The sequence below is a fragment of the Taudactylus pleione genome, unplaced genomic scaffold (genome assembly GCF_031769625.1).
Source record: "Taudactylus pleione unplaced genomic scaffold, aTauple2 ptg000389l, whole genome shotgun sequence".
In the NCBI taxonomy this organism is placed as follows: Eukaryota; Metazoa; Chordata; class Amphibia; order Anura; family Myobatrachidae; genus Taudactylus; species Taudactylus pleione.
The window spans coordinates 294,844-316,116 of NW_028284790.1; the positions used below are offsets into that span (position 1 = coordinate 294,844).

The 21,273-nt window shown below is 41.6% G+C and overlaps 1 protein-coding gene across 1 annotated transcript in view; it reads right to left on the reverse strand.

The window, feature by feature from the left end:
* Nucleotides 1–703: 703 nt before the first annotated feature.
* USP38 (ubiquitin specific peptidase 38) overlaps nt 704–21,273 on the reverse strand; it is a 29,676-nt gene continuing 9,106 nt past the window's right edge. Inside the window, exons 5-11 of the mRNA XM_088445786.1 lie at nt 19,544–19,645; nt 12,151–12,309; nt 9,809–10,002; nt 8,655–8,748; nt 8,431–8,537; nt 6,167–7,484; nt 704–5,279 (exon numbers count right to left, since the gene is read on the reverse strand). Coding sequence (XP_088301912.1) covers nt 5,118–5,279; nt 6,167–7,484; nt 8,431–8,537; nt 8,655–8,748; nt 9,809–10,002; nt 12,151–12,309; nt 19,544–19,645 — 2,136 coding nt within the window. The 3' untranslated portion in view covers nt 704–5,117. The remainder of the gene's footprint in view (nt 5,280–6,166; nt 7,485–8,430; nt 8,538–8,654; nt 8,749–9,808; nt 10,003–12,150; nt 12,310–19,543; nt 19,646–21,273) is intronic.

The following is a 21,273-nucleotide window of genomic DNA, read 5'->3' on the forward strand; positions in this document are numbered from 1 at the left end:
CTGTTCTGCACTGGGAGGGGGAACTACTTTAGGGTGCACAACTACAGAGAGCATTGCATAAGGAGAACTACTACTGGGGACATTGCATAAGGGGCACTACTGTGTGTCATTCCTTTTTGCATGCCACACCCCCTTTTTCATGCTCAGTAGATGACGAAGTTTTTAGCTTTAAAAGTAGATCAGAGTCCAAAAGCCTGGCCACCCCTACTCTACACGATCATCTTAAAATACTGATCAAAGTAGGAATTATAGTGAAACATATTAATGAAATTCTCATACTAAAACACAATAGTCATTAAGCAGAGACGGCAGGTCTCTGTAAAATATTTATTAAAATACTTGTTTATAACCATTTACTGAATGACTAAATTATCTCTTTAAAAGCACTGCAGAACATACGTGTGTGTGTGTAATATAAAAATAACTTAAGAAAAAAAAATAAGTAAGCATTTATTAAGGTCTGTGCACTACAGATGAATATCCTGGCACTGAAGAATTGTCATTATTTCTTACGTGTACTAATGCCAGAATCTTGCCTCCTAGTGATAACTAGGAGAAAGTGCATCCCGGCTACACAATTAGATAGCAATGAAAACTATGCATCTAAGCTCCATCAAAAGGCTCCTTGTTACCTCATGATATCGGAAAATAATAAACGTAAATTTAGATAAAATTTAATAAAATAAAGAAAAATCAATATGCGTTAAGTATTCCAATAACTTTAATTTTTAAACCTCTTTATTTCATGTAGTCTTAACATCCTTAGCATAATAAATCTATTGGTGAACAGCGTTGTTCGGACCATAGTAATGAAGTTAGGAATAATCTACAGATCATAGTATTTTATATATTACTATATTTTACAAAGCTACACAATCTACCAACTTTTACATTCTCATTTCTTGCAAACTTCAATCTATCCTTTCATCAGTTTCCACATAAGAGTACCATCACCGCTGTGATTTAACTGCTGAAGTGAACATTTTCTATTTGCAGAAACAGGAAGAGAAAATAGTTTCATTTTAACAAAAAAAAAAAGTATTTCTAAAGCTAGGAAAGTGCAGTGTCATGGCAGCACTTTTACATAGTGATTGGATACAGGTAGGAACATGTCCTCAGCAGCCTGCAATCCCAGACCTTAACAGTTGTGTCACCGCTACAAGAATGTTGCTGAAAGCAGTTGGAGCAGTATAGGGATAAACTTTTAACCTTTTTCAAGGTTACTCAATCACTTGATGGTGGAAGAATAGTGGAACAAACAAGCGTGTGTGGCTGTATAGTAACCACCTAATTGCATTATAGTGGAAGATATCAAACTCTCCTTGGACACGACTGAGAAAAATATCTATACAATACACATTTTAGTAGTCACAGGTCAAGCAAAAGCCAGAGGGTAAAAAGGCTTAAGGCTGACCCAGAATGCAGCATGCAACTACACTGCGTCGTTCATTGAATCGTTCCATCTGAGGTGCAACACAGCAGATGAGACTATTCAATGAACGACAAATTAGGCACAATCTATCGTACAATAGATTGTATGGTGTGTACCCAGCTAAACCGTTTAAATGCTATAAATGTATAGGTTCTGAGTCAACATTAAGAAAAGAATTAAAGCTTGTTTATCCTAACTCTCTCCTAAATATACTTTACTGAAATAACCTATAAAAGTGTTATTAGTAACACCAAAAAAAAAAAAAATTGTACTATTCTACTTTTCCTTTGCTGGCGTTTCTTTCACAGTTTGAATTTGCTCCAAAACATGTCATATATCATACGTGTCTGCTATGGTTTAATAAATAAACTGCTAGCTACAATATTTGCATTTGTTTTACTAGTTGTCAACATTTAAGAAAACTGTCCACCTGTTGTCTCTACTGAAGTAATCCAACATGCAGGGGAATGCAGCTTTTGTGGTCAATTCAAATACTTGTGCATTACATGGAATAGCCCTGTGCGAGGTATGGGGATGTGCAGTATGTACATCTCAGAGCCTAGCACCGTGTATTTCCCTGCACACCCCTAGAGGAGTGAGAGGTATACGGCAGCCCCTTTTCTATATGCAAAGAAAACATTTGGATTATATTACATTTCCAAGCTGGTAGGCAGTGTGCATTTCTAATAAAATCACAGGACATTAATCTTCTAGTAGGGATTAGTGATCCCATTCACGGCTCACTTTCTCTTGGAAACACATGTACAGCTTATGGGACAGTTTAATGTAAATAAGATAAATCATAATCCATAAAGCACAAAGGATCTGGAGTAAGTGAATAAAAAAAAATTATACATTGAATGTAAATGTTAATTATTGTATCACTACAAAAAGGGCAAAAGGCAACTCATACACAGCTTCTTTGGTGGTGTTAGTACATGGAGTTAAGGAGATAAATAAAAATACATTAGCATGTGAAAAATAAGTTATGTACTAAAATCTATTGTTATTACAGTATGGAATTAGGGAGCTAAAGGCTATTAACATATACTATTTTAGTGACTTTACCGCCATCTTCTATACACCGAGCTATTATATGATGCTGGGATAAATAATGCTACTTTGTGCTTGTGTTTTCATATTATAGGATTATATGCATTTATTTTATAGACACGCACTGCTGTACCATTTATATATTGTTAGGCGTGTTTGACATGAAGAACATTTTTACATAATTCTGGCAACAATGGAGGGCTAATGCCTTTTACAGCTGAATTGTAATATGTCCATCTGTTATCAGCAGCTAAAGTATTAAAAGGACTAGTGGACTAACAGAGAAATCAGAAACAGAATTAAATTCCAGTAAGGGAAGAATTCACACTTCTGCTCTGCCCTACATTACCAGGTGCTTATTCAGCACACAAGTTTATTTTTTTTTTTATTTTAGGAACCTCAGGCAGTGTTTTACTGTAGTACAGTACACATTTATGCTGAATACCCAAGTGGATTCGACTTTGCTTGAAATCTCTAAAGCTGCATACACACACAACGATTTTTTTAATGATTATCGTTAAACGATATCGTTTAACGATAATTGATGGCAAAAATCGTTCACTTTCTGAGTCAAACGATGAACGATTATCGTTCATGCGCGTTCACATTTGTAGTTTGTCGTTCAGTCAGACTTGTCAACTCAACGATTTTCATTAAGGGAATATGCAAAAATCGTTTGTAGTTCATAAAAATCGTTCATGACATTAAGTAAATGAACAACTTTAGTAAACGATTTTAGTAAATTTTTTCAAGGGAAAAAATCGTTTACTCAAATCGTTCATTAAAAAAATCATTGTGTGTGTATGCAGCTTTAGTAATTTGAAGCAACCAGATCTCTTTTTCCTAAAAGAGAAGAATCTCTTATTTTATACAGGTGCTTAAAACTTTTGAAGATTGCTCACTTAAAACAAGTCAATTCACATTTATTTACCATATAGATAATTATTTGGTACATCATTAAATTGCAATACAGAAAAGACTTTTTTAGAACCTGTATTCTCACCTATTGGGATCTTAAAAAGAACCCTCTGTCCTTATTTTCCAAAATTTATGTTATGTTAAACACCATAAATTCTTTTGAAATTTTATTGACGGCTATTTATCTCCTAATACAATACATGCCTTATAAAAGCCAACTGTTAACCTACACCACCAAGTACGACCCACTGTTATGGGGTAGCAAATTCCAATCCTGGGAAGCTATTCAGGCTGGGGTCTTCAAACACTAGGGCATAGAGCGGATCAAGCAACCGTTTGGAGAGAGTGCAGCTTCCATAATGAAAAAGGTCCAAGTAGGAGAAACCCCTGCAATCCAGAAGAGATGTCCTGCTGCTTTAAAATGTACCAACAATCTTAGGTGCTCCTAAAACAGTGCCTGAAGGTGTAGTTTGGAACCAACTGAATCAATTCTAGACAGATACACTGGAACCAGTTGCTGTATATGACAGCCCATGTCCAGCGCAGGGTCATGCAGGAGGGGGAAACTGCTCAAAAAAACTGAGGACATGACACAAAAAAAAAAAAAAAAATGAAATTAAAAAACAAAAACAAAAAAAAAGCCTAATGCAAAGACCTATTGAAAGAGGATGTAGCTCCTATGTTACTATGGCAGCAAGAGATTAAACAGTTTGTTCTAATAAGGCGACCGGTTCCATTTATATATGGCACTGGAGCCAGTGTAACAGCATCTAAAAAAAGCAAATAGTAGTCAAAAACAATTTAACTTTATGTTTGGACAAACACAAAAAAATATATCCGCAGCTTCATATAAACAAATTAAATCAAAACTTAATTATAAATTAGGTATATTTTCCTGTAAGAAGAAAAAAAATAAGGCAGACTTAGCTTAAATAAAATAAATAAATAATAATCATAATAGACCACCAGCACCATTTATGGAACCACTGTTTTACTCCAGCAATAAAGTTACTTTAAGATGAAATTCTTATTATTGATAATGTACAATACAGATCACACTCCACAATCCAAAGGGATCTCATTTTGATTTACAGTACTGCAAGGCACATACATAACGTTCCCTCATTTACACAGCAGATATACTCCCTGAAGTAGAATTTTAAAAAATTCTGAATAAAATTTAGAAATACTATAAAGTTAGCATTTTTCTGAATTAAAAAAAACTGAAGATCATGCAATTTTCTTAAAAATTATTTCATAGATTTATATATACACATTTTTCTGTTGCTTATATGATATTTTATAGTGAGGAACAATACCCTGAACTGGAACAAAATGCAGATAATTATTGCTTTCGGCATAGGGTGCACCATAAAGCTTCAATATTTCAGTAAAATGTAACACAACAAAATGTGTTCCAAGTAATACTATATTCATCTCTGGACAAATTTGTAGTTGTATGTGGAAAAAATAAAAAACAACAGCCTCTTTTTTCTTAGTCAATATTAGGTATTCAGAGAAACACACAATAATGCATATACATTTTAAATGTACATTATTTTTGTAAATATATATGAGAAGCTGCCCATTTCGCTATATGGATATTTTCAGCAAAACGTGATGTGTCACAGTCAGAGACTGAGCTACAAAGTCAAATCGGCCAGTGTGGTTTTGTCATCAGTGCATATGATATGTAGTATTTATTTTCCCTTATTCAAAAGACAAGTCTGCCAATGGTGCTGAAGCCTCCGTCTCCACCACCTCCACTAGGGCCACAGCTTCCCGGAGGGTCGTTGTCATCAAAACCATTAGGCCGAAAAGAGCAGGTAGCAGAAGCAGCTTGTAGAGCACGTGCACGCGCATTGAGTTCTTGTTCCTGGGGAAAAACACAATTCATGTTATTAAAGAGAAGCTTTCCTCAGGTACAGACTAACATCTGATTGTCATGCATGAAAGTCTATAGTAGAAGGTAGTGGAGCTCTTTGTTCAGGGCCAAGTCAACCAGAGTAGGAAGCATATGTCAATATTAGTTAAGACAGCAAATGTTACCTGTTCCTAGTTTTGGTAGGTACAGTGTGACAGCTGCGACACATGCACATTATATGAGGCATGCTATTTAGGCACTCCTCTTTAAAGCTGATTCAATAAAAATATAATGCCTTAGACTTTTTATTAATATAATATTGAAAAGACAATGCAATGAATTCTGTATATAGTGAAATGTTGCATGGGCAATACTCTCCTAATAACTGTATAATAATACACTAAGGTCTCTCCCACCTCATACATATATACATGCATGCACGCACGCACAGTGGGAGCTGGGACCCTTGTCTAGTTGCTCCCACTGCTAGGAAGATGGAACAGTCCTAGTCGAAGATAAGGGCCAGCCTGGGTACTGGAAACGGGGCAAGTATGGGGGTGGGGAGTGTGTGTGTGATGGGCACAGCGGAACTGAGTGGGAGGTGCATATGTTGGGTCCCTTTACTAGCCTGTTAATAATTAGTTCCCTTTTCATGCAGTTTTAAAAATATTACATTTGTATCAATTATTTCTGTAGCGCACACACACTATGCAGCATCTTACAGAGAATATGTGATCATTCACATTAGTCTCTGCCTCAGTGGAGTTTACAATCTATATTTCCTACCACATGTACGCAAGAGTTAAGTTTATGTCAGAGTCCAATTAACCTACCCATATGATTTTGGAGTGTGGGAGGAAACTGACGTACCCGTAGGAAATCCACGCAAACAGCCTTACCTGTAAGTAGAGCTTATTATCTTTTGTAATAGCATCCATAAGCTCCTTCTGAAGTGGCGGTTCTCCATTTATCAAGAGTCCATTTGTTGAGTTAGACTGCACATTATCCAGATCACCACAGCTGTGCTTCTTATAGATCAGCACATAAGCAGTGTCTTTTGGAAACCGACTGGTAATATTTAAAACAGATTGAAATGATGTAAAAGTCACCCTACTGTCATTAAACAGAAACCATTCTTTTGACATGTCATTGCATGGAGCATCATTTCCAACGACAGAGTTGGAGGTTTCCTTGCCAACTAAATGACCTTGAGCAGAAGTCAAAGAGGGTTTCTCAGGGTGAACACATCGTGATGTGCTGGTGACATTTCTGGCATATGAATAATAATGGCCACTTTCTGAAGAGGTACCGGAATGTACCACAATGGAGCTTAAAACATAAGGTACAAGTTGTGTGCAGCTAAGATCTTCAAAACAAGATGGTTTCAGTTTTTTAGCCAAGTTTTCACTGATATCAGGTACATCAGTATCTGGAGTCCAATCTCTTGGAGAAGCCACAGAGGTAGTTCTTTCTACTGGTAGTTCCAAAACCAGTGGAATAGACACATTATCAAGAATTTTACGCCTTATGTGACATTTCGGATCATATGAAAACCTTAAGAGAGTTAAAATGAGGTATTCTGGCTCTTCCATTATTTGCATAGTTTTTTCAGCATTTTGGAGGGAAGCACATGTTTCACAATGATACTGATTTTCTCCATCAAGAATCTCTGGTGCTAAGAAATAATTTAATAAGTCCGTGACAGAAAGAGGTCTTTCTCGCTCACCATCTCTGCAGGAATCCTTACCAGACTCTTCTGTATTTTCACACACAGGTTTGTCCAAAGCACAGTTACTGCTGGACTGAATATCATGGACAGCAGTATCATTCTCAGGTAATGAAGGAATAATTACACCAACGCCATCATTAGGAGGTGCAACATCAATCTCAATACAATCATCATCTTTATCCTTGGAGGAACAGATCATGTTCTGCACAGGTTTGTCCACTGATGGACAGAAAGCTAGGGAAAGGTCTGTGAATGCTTCCATCTTCTGTGAGGTGCTTCTGCAGTTCAGGCAACAAATGTTAGTCTGAAGCTTTCCTCCAAACATGTTTTCTATTAAAGTTTTTTCTTCTTGACCCCATCCCGTGTCCTGTTCACGGGAAAGGATGTCTGCACCTGAAGATGAGGAAGGCTGCACAGTGCCATCAGTGATCATAGCATCTGTACTTTTTGGAGACAGAGCTTTGAATGTCTTCTCTTCTTCATGCAATCTAACAAAGGAAAAAAGGATTACCAATCATTTATCACAGCAGCGCAAAGGAAGAGATCTAGAAAATTGAGCATATAATAAAGTGGTACTAAATTAATTGCAGGTTATAAAAATAAACTGACTTTCACCAGTAGTTTTCCTTAAACTTTTTGGTGTAAACCATTGAGTTAATTTACTTTCAATTTCTGCTTCCTCCAAATTCATAGAATGTGACCTCCCCATTATGTGTATCCACCATGTTGCCATTATTCTGAAACATTACTTATTTTACTCAACAAGAACATTTATATTTAACTGTGTTTACCAACCACCAATCAATATAGACAATCTAGTGTGCTACCATTATCATAGGATAATTTAACCAGCACCAAATCCATTGAGGTGTATCTGTACATATGGGTCCTCATACATCCAGCCTCTTTGTGTGTTAAAATGCCCTTCTAGTCTCGCCATGCCGTGGCGTGACTCGGCAGCGCAGAGCATCGTGTGCGGCTTTTTACCTTCAAATGTGTCTTATTCGCACAATGATGCGAATAGATAGCACAAGCAGCTTTTGCTGATTAAAATGATATGCAGCATGCCTATGTTCTGTAAGCGAGTGTATCTGCATGCTGAATGCTACGTTAGTGTCAGCGGCTGTAACACTAACGTAGTGTTTAGCATGCAGATACACCCGCAGTCTCAGACAGAATATAGGCATGCTGCATATCATTTTAATTAAGAAAAGACACTCAGCGCTACCAAGTCACACGGAGTGTAATGTGTGGTGCGACTTGTAGCGCATGGAGGATAGATGTATGTGGACACATCTGTATGTGTAATGTCAATGTACATTCTGTCCCTACAAACTTTGTTTCAATATATAGAATAAATCACTTTTCATGCATTATATAAAATTCACAAACTCAAAGCAAATATTGTAGTAAAAATAATAGTTTCCACCATACCTGTCTAGTAGAAATCGAAGGTACTCAGAACAGTCTTGCTGAGATCGTGGTGTAAACCAAGGTGGTCTAGAAGCCTCAAAGAAATTCTGAGGTGCATACGCTTCCCGCTGTATATATACACATATTAAAATAAAAAAATAAAAAATCAGAGAAAGCATCAACATCCTGTTTTAAACTCTACAAAATTGTATTTTATAAAGCTTTTTTATTAATGAGAAGTGTACCTGAGTGTGAGCCAAGAAAGCAAAAAGGTGTTGGAGTTTTTTCATCAATGAGTGGCAGCCATTTAAAGACAGTGACAGTACTTGTCTCCTGAAACTGAAAATAGATCAGTCTGTCATATGTGCTTGTTGGTGCACATGTACAATGGACAACAACTTCATAGCAGCTGATGACACCTGGTTTCTAAGAGTTAAATAGAGCATTGGCTATTCAAAATATATACTGTAAGAATAATGCAAGTTAAAAAGTGTATAGCAAAAAATTCAGGCAACATTGTTTCCTCTGCTTTGTTTGAATAGATCTAGCAGTAAATAAGTAGTTTCCATAGATAGCACCAACAGTGGCATGTACTTAGTAAACCATTTAATAAAAAAAAAAAAATATTCAATCTAAATCAGGAAAACAAGTGTATTTATTAAACTAGTAAATGAAAAATTTGAAGTACACATTTTGATATGTACCCTACTCTAGTAATAATTTGTTCCAGGAGATCTGCTACTTGGATTGGTTCTTGAGAAATGTTTGGGCTACAATCTCCGGCAAAGTGTTAATTAGTACTTCAGGTCGCAGTCCCCATTATTATCAATGGGGACTACAATCTGACCCCTATGTACCAAAATGCAAAGCTTTTCGGAGTTTGGCACCATTAAGTTTACACCACCTTTAGATGGTATGAACTACTTTAATCCTATGGAAGCTTAGGAGCAGGAGAGCGATATTTCAAACTCTCTCTCACAGCCCCAGGCCGGTGGCGGATGCCAACACTGTGCGCATGCGCAGTATCAGCTTCCACAGGATAAGTCTGTCACACACGTGAAAGACTGCTACAATTTGCCGGGGAGATAACTCGCAGGGACACATCCGCTGTGCCTGCGAGTTCCCCTTTGTACATAGCAGGGATAGTTTCATTAAAAAATAAATATCCCCTGTGATCTGGATAGTTAATAATCACGGAAGTTCCGCGATTATTAGTACATAGACCCCTAAAACACAAGCCAGCTGCAACTGCATTGACACTGGAATGGTCCTTATTATTTTTACTTTGGTCAAAGGGTTACAGAATTTATATAGTCCCTAAAGCATAAAGAGATTTATTCTAGTAGACCCAAAAATTCTATATGAATCCAGTACATATTAGATGAGATCTTGAACTTACTCTGTAGCCATAAAAAGTGCTTGCAAGACACTATTCATGTAACATGTATTTCCTAAGTTAATCAGCCCAGTTTTTCCAGTTTCTGACTTTCCTGATAACCTGGGCAAACACGATGCCAAAGCATTGGATTGAGATGTCCAGGCACTTTGGTTTAATATAAGTTTAACTTTCTCTTCAGGGGGTTTGGGCAGGTCCTACAAAAAGAAAAAAAACGTGAAACTAAATCACATTGTTACTAAAGTTACGAATTTACATTTACTTCACACAAAATTGCCCTTCGATTTCCTAGAGCAGTGGTGTTCAAACTCAGCCCTCAGGACTCTGAACAGTTCATGTTGTCCAGATCACCTCACTAAATCACAATACAAATAATTAGCTCCACCTTCTAAAATGTGTCAATGAGTAATGAATACACCTGTGCACATGCTAGACGATCTGGAAAACGGGAATTGTTTGGGGTCTTGAGGACAGAGAATGAGAACCACTGTCCTACAGGATAAAATAAAATGAAACAACTTTGAATTAAGGGCCAGATTCAGACCCGTTCGCTAGGCTGCGATTGCTTGGAGCCGGACCATTGTTACAAACTGCGCATGCGTATAAGTCGCAGTGCGCGTGCGCGAACCAGTCACTGAGATCGGGAGACTATCGCTCTCTGCATATTGCCAGAGCGCTAGTTTGAGTGACAGACTGGGGCGTCTGTGGGTGGTGACTGGGGCAGGTCTGTGTAAATGGCGTGTGCTGGCACTAGCACAGGTGTGGCTGGGCGTTTTTACACCAACTTAAGGGTGTGAATAATTAACACATAGCGTCAGAATACGCATCATATGAGAGAAATAAAGGTGATTGCAGTGCTTGCGGTAGCCTAGAGTCTACCTTAAGAACTGCGTGGTGGTTCGATGTCAGCCGATGGTACCAATGTCTTCATACACTTCCTGGAGATGACGTCTGAAAGTGGGCGTCTTTACTCCTGGCTGGTGGGTGTCTAACTTCACCCGGCGATCGCACGTTCAGACATAGGAGGCGTCCTCATACCTTAGTGTGCGATCACATCATTTGCATATTTTTGTTCCTTATCGCAGCAAAGGAACTCAGCTAGCGAACAGGTCTGAATGAGCTCCTAAATCCTAACTAAAATATCTTGGTGAGATAGTATACTTTTTAACCACTTGCCTGCAAAAATTTGGTTAAAAGTGTATATCCATTTTAATATTTAAACGTAATAGAACCATGGTAAAATGGTGCAAAAAGTGCAGCTTGACCAGCTTAAAGCTTTGACTATATACACAGAAGAGGTTAACTAGCAATATGGATAAATAAATTGCAGAGTTTTCTCTCTTCATAGAGCGGATATTATATACAGACAGATGTACCAGTCCTTTCAGCTGGAAGTCACAGGGTCTTCATTCCATAGTGCAACATAATTGCTAGTGTGGCTTAGGGTGACATGTATCAAGCCTCCTAAAGAGTAGAGAAGTGGGCAATATAACATGATAGATCATTGGTTCCCAAGCTTCCTTGAATCACAGCGCCCTAGATTACCAGCATTTTTTTTTACGGCAACCCTAGGCCAAAATTATTGAGAAATTCAGCAAAAATTACTACCATTATATTGCTTACCTGTCACCCTCAAGTTCAGTTATGTGGTAATGGACAGGGTTATGCTTCCGCTTGTGCACATGAGTTATGATTGGCAGCCAGTACTGGTTTTGCCTATCACATAGAGAATAAATTATATGAATTGGTAATAAACCACCAACCTGTGGCCCCCCTGCAAATGCCCTGTGGCACCCCAGTTTTAGTGCCTTAGGGCACCCAGTTTGAGAACCACTGTGATAAATAGATGTTGATTGACTGCTATAAGTAGCTTCTCCAATTGCCCACTACTTAGATACATCTCCCCCTTTGTGTTTTAGGGTATGTGGTCAGATCCATACAACCAAATAGTGAGAGCAGGAAACAGAGCTGAAAAAAATAAAGCAGAATTCAGGAGCCATTCAGTTAGATTTAAGAATCAGATGGAACTTTTAAGGAGCTAGGGAAGATCTGCATCTGGTTGTATTAATAGAATGGACTCCAAAAAATAGCCAGAGCAGTAATTTTTGTTTCAAGATGATTTGTCTACCTGGCTATTGGGATGTGTCCTGTCCGTGAAGAGACACATGCAACAATTTTCTTATCCAATGACCAGAAAAGTAACTGGATACAGAACACTTTTAAAGTATGTTTAAACGTTCCGACAAAGACTGCTAAAGCATGAGGGGAGTCATACTAGCTCAATTAATGGCAATACAAAGAATTTATCTACTGTAGATAGTCGTATATATAGGTAGACATTTTACCTTAAGGGCCTCCAAAATAGGCTCATAAAGGTCTGGAAATCCAGAATAATGATAGATCATACAGTGCATTAGTTCCGAAAACTGGATGAGGAAAGTTGTACTGGATGGGAGACCGTCGCTTTTAAAAGAATGAACCAGGTTAACAACATGGGGGACAATCTAATGAAAGAGAAGAAAGCAGTGAGTCACAAAAAAAATAAAAACTTCTGAAAAAAATATATTTGCGAGCACAACTTTACATTATTTAGAAAATTGCTTTTATACAGGTATTTGCATTTAACATGTTGGGGGGAATTCAATGGTTGCCCTGTTCAGGCGCGATAGCTGTAGGTGTCGACATTTCTGCTTGGCGCCTCCTAAGGTGGTGAGCAGGATAGTGCAATAAGTCAGAGGTTTGGGCGCTCTAAACAGGAATTCTAGATGGGTTTTATGCGGCTAAACCCGGTCCAATTGGGCGCAACAAGCGCAATAATTAATGGGCGCCCAAAAACAATTGCTACATTGGGCGCCCATTAATTAGCACTGCTTCTATAAAAAAAAACTAAAAAAAAACTATATCATTATATATACATATATACACACTCAATTGAATCGCCTAAGTATGGTAAATATGACAATGTAATTAAGGAGGGAACTATGGGCCTCATTCAGACCCACTCGCGAGCGGCTGTCCGCTCGCAAGTGGGTCGATGGTGAGCTCCGTCTTGCGCATGCGCGAGACGCGACGAGCGAAGGACTTTCCTTCGCTCGTAGTGTCTGATCAAAGGGGGCGTGCTGTCGATGTTGATTGACAGCACGCCCCCTTTGGTGGGCGTGCCTCCCAGACGGGGGCGTTCCCAAGGGAGCGCCTACCGTCAGAAGCCGGCCCCACTGACATCACTAGTGATGTCAGTGGGAGTGATTTTGGCTCTGATAGAGCCAAAATCACTCCGGGCCTTGCGGTTAAGAAACTCAACCGCAGGCTTCGGCTCGCAGTGGCGATGGTCGCGATGGTCAAGACCATCGCGACCATCATCCTGCACGCTCGTATAGGCTGTGGGTGGTGACCCACAGCTATACGAGCGTCCAGGAGGACGCTCCATAATTATGGAGGTGGGCCCTGATTAAGAGCGAGCACTCTGGTCAGAGCGTCCGGCTCTGAATCAGGGCCTATATCTGCAGACCAATGCTTACAACAGCTATTATACTGTCTGCTTTCGCAGGGCAGTCATGACTAGATTCACACAGACCTGCCTAGTGCAGCACTTGTAAAGGTCAAAATGTCTGAACAAATTATAAAATCTAATGACCTGTAACAAGTATTCCTCACACCTGAAAATGTAAAAGCACTCGGAAATAATGAACACACTAAAGATCTTGGAAGTCCCTCTCACTGCTGGTACTAAAAAAAATAAGTCATGGTATAACATACCTTAGTTAACTCTTTCTTCGAGGTCCATAGAGTCCACAGGATCTACCTTGGGTATGTAGTTGGAGTGATCCATTGCACCAAACAGCTTACAGCTTTGAAGCTCCCAGCATGCATAGATCCTCCTCTCTACATACCCTGCCCTCAGCCAGTTTGTAAACAAGCCTAACAGCAAGAGACAGAAAGTGGAGAAGGAAGTACAATGTACACAAGAAACACTCTCAAAACACGAGGAGGGAATCAGATCCCAACTGAGGCCAGGTGAGTCAGGGTGGGTGACCAGTGGACCCTATGGACCTCAAAAAAAAAAAAAAAAAAAAAGGAGTTAACTAAGGTATGTTATACAAGAACTCATTTTCTTCTTCAGGGTCCATAGGGTCCACAGGATCTACCTTGGGGACATCCTAAACCAGTGGTTCTCAAACTCGGTCCTCAGGACCCCACACAGTTCACGTTTTGCAGATCCCCTAGCACCTGCACAGGTGTATTCATTACTCGCTGACACATTTTAAAAGGTCCACAGGTGGAGCTAATTATTTAACTTGATTCAGTGTGGAGACCTGGAAAACATGCACTGTTTGGGGATCCTGAGGACCGAGTTCGAGAACCTGTGTCCTAAACAGTTCCCTTAAGGGTGGGGACGCTCCTGAGCAGAGAGGAGAATCCGCCGCCCAAAGGAAGCATCCTGGGAGGCAAAAGTATCAAATGCATAGAATTTGATAAAGGTATGGACGGAAGACCAAGTGGCCGCCTTGCACAGCTGTTCAGCCAAGGCGCCATGTCTAGCCGCCAACGATGGTTCCACAGACCGAGTAGAATGTGCTGTCACCTTGTTCGGGACAGGGAGATCAGCCTGTGTATAGACCTAAGAAATAGTCATACGCAGCGAACGAGCCAAAGTCTGTTGTTAGCTGGCCAGCCTTGTTTCTGAAAACCATATAACACAGAGAGTGCATCTGATTTCCTGATGGAGTTGGTACGATCCACGTAGAGCTTGGACCACATCCAGTGACTCTTCACCCTAGAAAGGTCTGAAGGCTGAAAGGCAGGTACTACAATCTCCTCGTTCATATGAAAACAGGACACAACTTTCGGAAGGTAACCTGCTCTATTTTGATAAAGAATCAAATATGGGGAGCGACATGACGTGCTGCCAAATCAGAAACTCTGTGAGCTGAGGAAATAGCGAGAAGAAAAAGCGTCTTCGCTGTCAACCATCCACCTTATCCAAGGGTTCAAAGGGAGCAACTTGCAGTGCCCTGAGAACCAAAGAAATCCCACGGTGCCACAGGAGGGACAAACATGTTGCAGACGGAGAACCCCCTGCAAAAATGTTCTAACATCTGGCAGTGGAGCAATTCTGCACTGGAACCAAACTGATAATGCAGAAACCTGAACTCTCAAGGTAGCCAGGTGAAGACCTAAGTCTAACCCAGAAGAAAAGCAAGCACTCTAGGGTCATAATTTCTGTGGGAACACCAAAGAAAAAACTAATGCCAAATCCTGTGATAGATGCGGGCAGAAGCCGGCATCCTTGCCCTTAGCATCGTCTGGATCACAGAAGTAGAGAAACCCTTCGCTTTTAAGACGGAAGACTCAATAGCCACGCAGTCAAAGCCAGCCGAAGTAAATCCGGATATAGGCAGGGACCCTGCACTAATAAATCCGGTCGTAAAGACAGTGGAAGTGGACTGTCTATGGATAGACACGTCAGATCTGCAAACCAATGTCTCCTGGGCCAGGCAGGAGCTATTAGTATCATCCTAGCGCCTTCCTGCTTGAACTTTCTGACCACCTTTGGGAGGAGGGAGATTGGAGGAAATCGCTATGCCAACCTGAAGTCCCAACTTCACCACCAGAGCGTCCACGAAGGCGGCTGAGACGTCCCTTGTTCTGGACCCATACCTGGGGACCTTGTGGTTGTGACGCCATGAGGTCTTCGTCCGGTAATCCCCATCTGTCCACAAGGATTTGAAAGACGTCCGGATGAAGAGCCCATTCTCCGGCGTGTTTGTCCTGACGACTTAGAAAGTCCGCTTCCCAGTTGAGGACTCCTGGGATGAATATTGCCGAGATTGCTGGAAGATGGCATTCTGCCCACAGCAGACTGTTCGCCACTTCCCTCATGGCTGTCGGACTTAGTGTGCCTCCTTGATGGTTAATATAGGCCACTGCAGTCGCGTTGTCAGACTGAATCTGGACAGGTCTGCCGTGAAGGAGGTCCTGTGCCAGAATGAGAGCTCTGTGCACTGCACGAAGCTCCAAAACATTTATCTGTAGGTGACTTTCCTGAGCTGTCCACCTTCCCTGAAAGGTGTGATGACCTGTAACTGCTCCCCATCCTCGCAGACTTCCATCCGTGGTGAGGAGTACCCAATATGGGACCCATAACGGGCGACCCTTGACTAGAGGAGTCGCCTGCAGCCACCAGACGAACCTCTGGCGAAATGCGGATCATCGGAGACTTTATCCGATGATACTGACCATCCCAATGAGACAGAATCCATTGTTGCAGGGACCTGGAGTGGAACTGGGCATAAACCACCATGTCGAATGTGGATACCATGGAGCCCAGCACCTGCATTGCCAAGTGAACTGACACTTCTTGCTTGCAAAGTAGACTGTGCACACTGTATTGTAGCGCTGCAATCTTGTCCTCTGGTAGAAGAATCCTCTGAGCCAGAGAGTCCAGCAGCGCCTTAAGTGCACCATTTGCTGAGTTGGCGGAAGAGAAGACTTTTTCCAATTGATTATCCAGCCGTGCTCTTGTAGGCAGACAATGGTCAGTCCAAGGAGGACATTGTAACATCTCCTGAGGTTGTGCTATTATCAGGAGGTCATCCAAATATGGCAGTATCCTGACTCCTTGTCGTCTGAGATAAGCCGTCATGACTGCCATTATCTTGGTAAATACTTGAGGGGCTGTGGCCAGCCCGAAGGGTAGAGCCTGAAATTGGTAATGTTGCTGATCAATTTCAGAAATCCTTGGTGAAATCGTGCAAAAGGAACATGCAGATATGCATCCTGTATGTCCAGGGAGACCATGAAATCTCCAGGCTCCATTGCCAGCATAATTGACCATGGGGTTTCCATACGGAATTTGGGCACATGGATGTATCTGTTGAGACTTCAGATTCAAGATAGGGCGATGTGACCCATTTGGTATCCGAATCAAAAACAAATTTGAATAATAACCCCTTCCCTGTTGCGTCACAGGAACAGGGATTATGACTCCTGACCTCAGGAGGGCCCCGATAGCCTCCTGGAAGGCCAAAGACCTGACCGGGTCTAAAGGAAGGGTTGTACCACCAAACCCCTGAGGAGGATGCCTCAGGAACGTGATGGCGTAACCATGAGAGACCACCTCTCAACCCCAGGCCTCCGTAGTCGTCTGATGCCAGGCATAAGAAAACTGTAGAAGTCGGCCTCCAACCCAGAGACCCCACAGGGGGAGGCCTGCCCCATCAGGCAGAGGGCTTATCATCCGGCTTGGAAGCAGGACATCTGGTTGACCAGGATTTCCTGGTCTGCGGTTACCTGTGGGAATTATCCCGTCTAGAGGAAGACTGTCCCTTTGCCCTACTCTGTGGGCGATAGGACCGAGCCGACGACTGCCTATACTTAGGGAGTAGTCGTAGATGGAAACCCCCGCAGACTTGGATGGCGCCAGAGAAGACACTATGTCACCCAGCTCTGGTCCAAACAGTACCTTCCCAACAAAAGGCAAAGACTCCATGGCCTTCTGGGATCTTTATCCGCCTTCCAGGTTTTCAGCCAAAGGGTTCTTCGAGCTGCAACCAAAGTTGCCGATACCCTAGAAGCAAAAATACCTGCATCAATAACTGCTTCCCCCATATACATATCTGCTTCTTGCATCTGACGGAGATAAGACAGCTGTTCTCTGGTAGCATTCGGCATGCTATCCTCCAGAGAAACTTCGTCCATTCTTCCATAGCTTTGGCTACCCAAGCTACAATTACAGCTGGTCTGGTAATAGCTCCAGATAATGAAAACATTGATTTTAAATAGTTATCCAGTGTTCCATCTGTAACCTCTTTCAATGAGGATGCTGCAGGAATGGGTAATGTAGAGCTCTTGATCAATCTAGTTACATGAGCATCTACCAATGGAGGAACTTTCCATTTGTTACATTTACCAAGTGCAAATGGGTATCGAGAGGTTAAATTCCTTGTAGCATGGAAATGCTTCTTTGGAGTACACCATGCTTCAGACATGAGATTCGTCAGTTGTTCAGACTGAGGAAAATAATCTTTAGCCACCTTTTGACACCTAAAGACTGGAGTCTTAGATTTCAGCGGATCCTCCTCTTCCTCTATACTGAGGACAGATCTTACTGCTCTCACCAGAGAGGGGACATCAACAGAGGATTGATGGTCTTCTTCCACTGAGTAAGACCTCAAACTCTGAGTATCAGAGTGTGATGAGGAGGTCGAGTCAGAATCCTGAAGAGAACCTCTCTTATGCCCCTGCTTTGCTGCCACTGGTCTATTCGCCTGGACCTGCTGAGGGGCTATAGACGGCAGCATACTCTGACTAGAGTGAGCAGAAGAATCAAACAAATAGGGATTCATGGGGGACTCTATACTCTGACCCAGGGGAGAGGTATACAGGAAGACAGACCTAACCTCTGACCCCAACAGCTTTCAGCAGCGCACCCAAAGTGGACTGTGAGCGTCTCATACACGAGTTGGTCAACAAACCGGATGCGGGAATCCGCAACCGGAAGTTGCATCTGGTTTGGGGGAGGAGGGGCCGGGGGGAGCGCCTATCTCTCCATAGCTGCGATATTTACGGCACAGGTACGCTGGCCTCACAGTAGTAGACGCTACCTGGTGCGCTTTATTGCGTTTACTACCCGTCCCCGGCGACAGACGAAATGGCCATGGCTGCCTTACTGAGGACATGTTAAACGAGACCTTCACCTGCAGCTGTCTCCGATGAGTCTCCTACACCGGAGTCCTGGACTGCTTTGCGCACGATTCCCCACATAAGGAATCATCTTACTTGCCATCTCCGTGAATCCGATCGCAGTCCGAACACCAGCGATGACGCTAGCTGAGCCACGCTGAAATCGCCAGGGCATATAGCGGTACTGGCGTTTCGGCATCGGTAGAAGGAATTGCAGTATATGTGTCGTATTCGGCGCCTTAATACTTGCCGAGCACCAAACAAAAAAACTGAATGCCTGTGGCTGGGCGGTGTATGTAGGGAGGAGGACCTATGCATGCTGGGAGCTTCAAAACTGTAAGCCGTTTGGTGCAATGGATCACTCCAACTACATACCCAAGGTAGATCCTGTGGACCCTGAAGAAGAAAATTTTGTTTATTTTCTTGACATATAAAGAAAGAACTGGTGTGCTCTATGATGCTAACAGAGGGGCTGACTACGTGCGCTGCTGATCGCATATTCCCGATGCCCGGGAGGGAATGTGCGCACACGTGCAGTACAGGTCTGCATGATCGCATGCAGTTCGGCAGCAGACTGTCAGTGATTGAGAGTTTGCTGCCGCTTCTGGAAAGGGAGAGGGCGGCGGCTGCCTCAGTTTCCCCAAAACATCGGAGACATGTCGCCGTCGTTGGGGGGAGGGAAGAGACCAGGAACTCCATCCACTGACAAAGCTTTCCTGGTCTTTATTCCTGAACTGAGATGGCCGGGTCTGCATTTCCCTATTGTCACTTAACTGTCCAAGGATCAAGCAGATGATCTGATGCTGCGTTCATTGACACAGCTCCGATCATTAAAGCATGCAGGAGGCTTGACGCCTCCTGCGGCATTAACAGGATAGCAAGGATGGAATTGCAAAGCAGCTGGTGTGCAGCTTTGCAATTCCGTCCTGTGCTGAACCAGGCCTAGAGACAGGTATTTCAGCCTGGCATAGTGTTAAATTGTAAAATGTGCCTCTTAAAATATGACAATTACCAATTGAAAATAAATTAGGAACACATGTAAAGCAAATGGCTTACCATGTGAAAAGCCTCTGGAGAATGTTGAAAGCTAAGCAACATGTGTGAGAGCACAGCCAAAGCTCCAGGCCTTACCAGCGGAAACCAGAGTCTATTGAACACCTGAAAGACAAAGAATAAAAGTGTGGGAGAAAAAATAAATCACACACACATACACACCCCGGGCACATTAAAATGCTTAGGAACAGTGGTTACATTTCAATAGAAATCCCATTGTACTATCCCTAATGAGATGTGAATTATAGACTCATCTTTCTAAACCATATATGGTTACATCCCTGTCCATGATTAACCACTTACAGCAAGTTACATTCTAAATAAACAAATCATAAAACTGTAATCATAACAATAAAACACAATTGTCCTCCACCACCAGTTCTATGTACATGATTTACATATCCAGTCTCTCTGCAGGACGCAGAATGTTCCTTTGCAACATAACCAAAAATGTTCATTGACAAAGTCCTAGCTTTTTTGATCATCTCCCACTTGGACTACTGCAAATAACGCCATCTTTAATCATCTCTTAAAGCTCGTCATCCATAGTGCCTCTTGGCAAATCCCTTCACATACTCTCTATCCCCTTCAAGTTGCATACTTTCACCTACAAAGTCTTAATGCATAGACCAATCCTTCTGCATTACGTAGCGGTGTACATTTGCTCCTAGTGCGTCCATTTGCCTCATCCTTTTATACTGCAAATGGTCAGGAGCAGGACTTGATATCTTAGGTCTGCCAAATCGCTTCTACAATGCGTGATGCTACAATTTTAAATGGTGTTATTCTGCTTTGTTCAAATTATATGTACAGAATATGTACTCATTTGGTGTTACTTGTCATTACACCTGTTTTACTTGTATTTGTACCTCACATCTTGTTTTTATGATATTTTTGTACTCCTGTATTTGTGTTCCAACTGTCCGCCACTGCATGGCGACTTTTGTGATGCAGATATAATAATAAAAATAAACATTAAAACATTACTGTAATACAGCAGCAGAATATCTGTAAAGTATGGAAAGCCAATGACAGTTAGCAAACATTGATGGCTTACCCAAGATATTTGTTTTGCCATTGATGTTGGTGGTCAGATTGTGACATGCAATGTTTCTGTAACCAAGCCAAGTATGCACAGCTCTCTCTCGCACACTACAGGGTACGACTTCTTAACCTCGCCCTCCATTTTCACTGCTGTAACATGTCCAACACTTCACACCCATCTATGGCTCATCAGCTTTCAGACTAATATGGTTTCCCACCATCAATAGACAACCCTACTGTACCTTATGTACCATATGGAGTCATTATTTCAGGAAGCCAAAAAAAACAAACAAACCCACTTCTGTTTTGCATGTTAAGATGTGAACAGTGAGACTCTTGCGTCATAGGAAACAAATGTTTCATATGACTGCTAACTATTGACTCAGGTTTAAGTGATACCCAAGACAGCAAATACACCTATGCAAATAACTTGTTGGGAAATGAGATCGGCACCACTTCACTGTTAGGGGTTCTCGGTACAGTTGCAGGCACTGAGAGATTAATGGGAGCCCAGGGACACCTGAGAAGGAGATATGGAGGATGGAGGTTCTCTAAGGCGCAGATAAAACAGAATAGCTCAAACAGATATATTCTCAACCAGGTGGTCTCTTATGTTTCAGTTCTTATGTGAATGTACATATATTCTAGCATTGGATAGCTTTCACATTTTCATTTATTTATGCAAAATT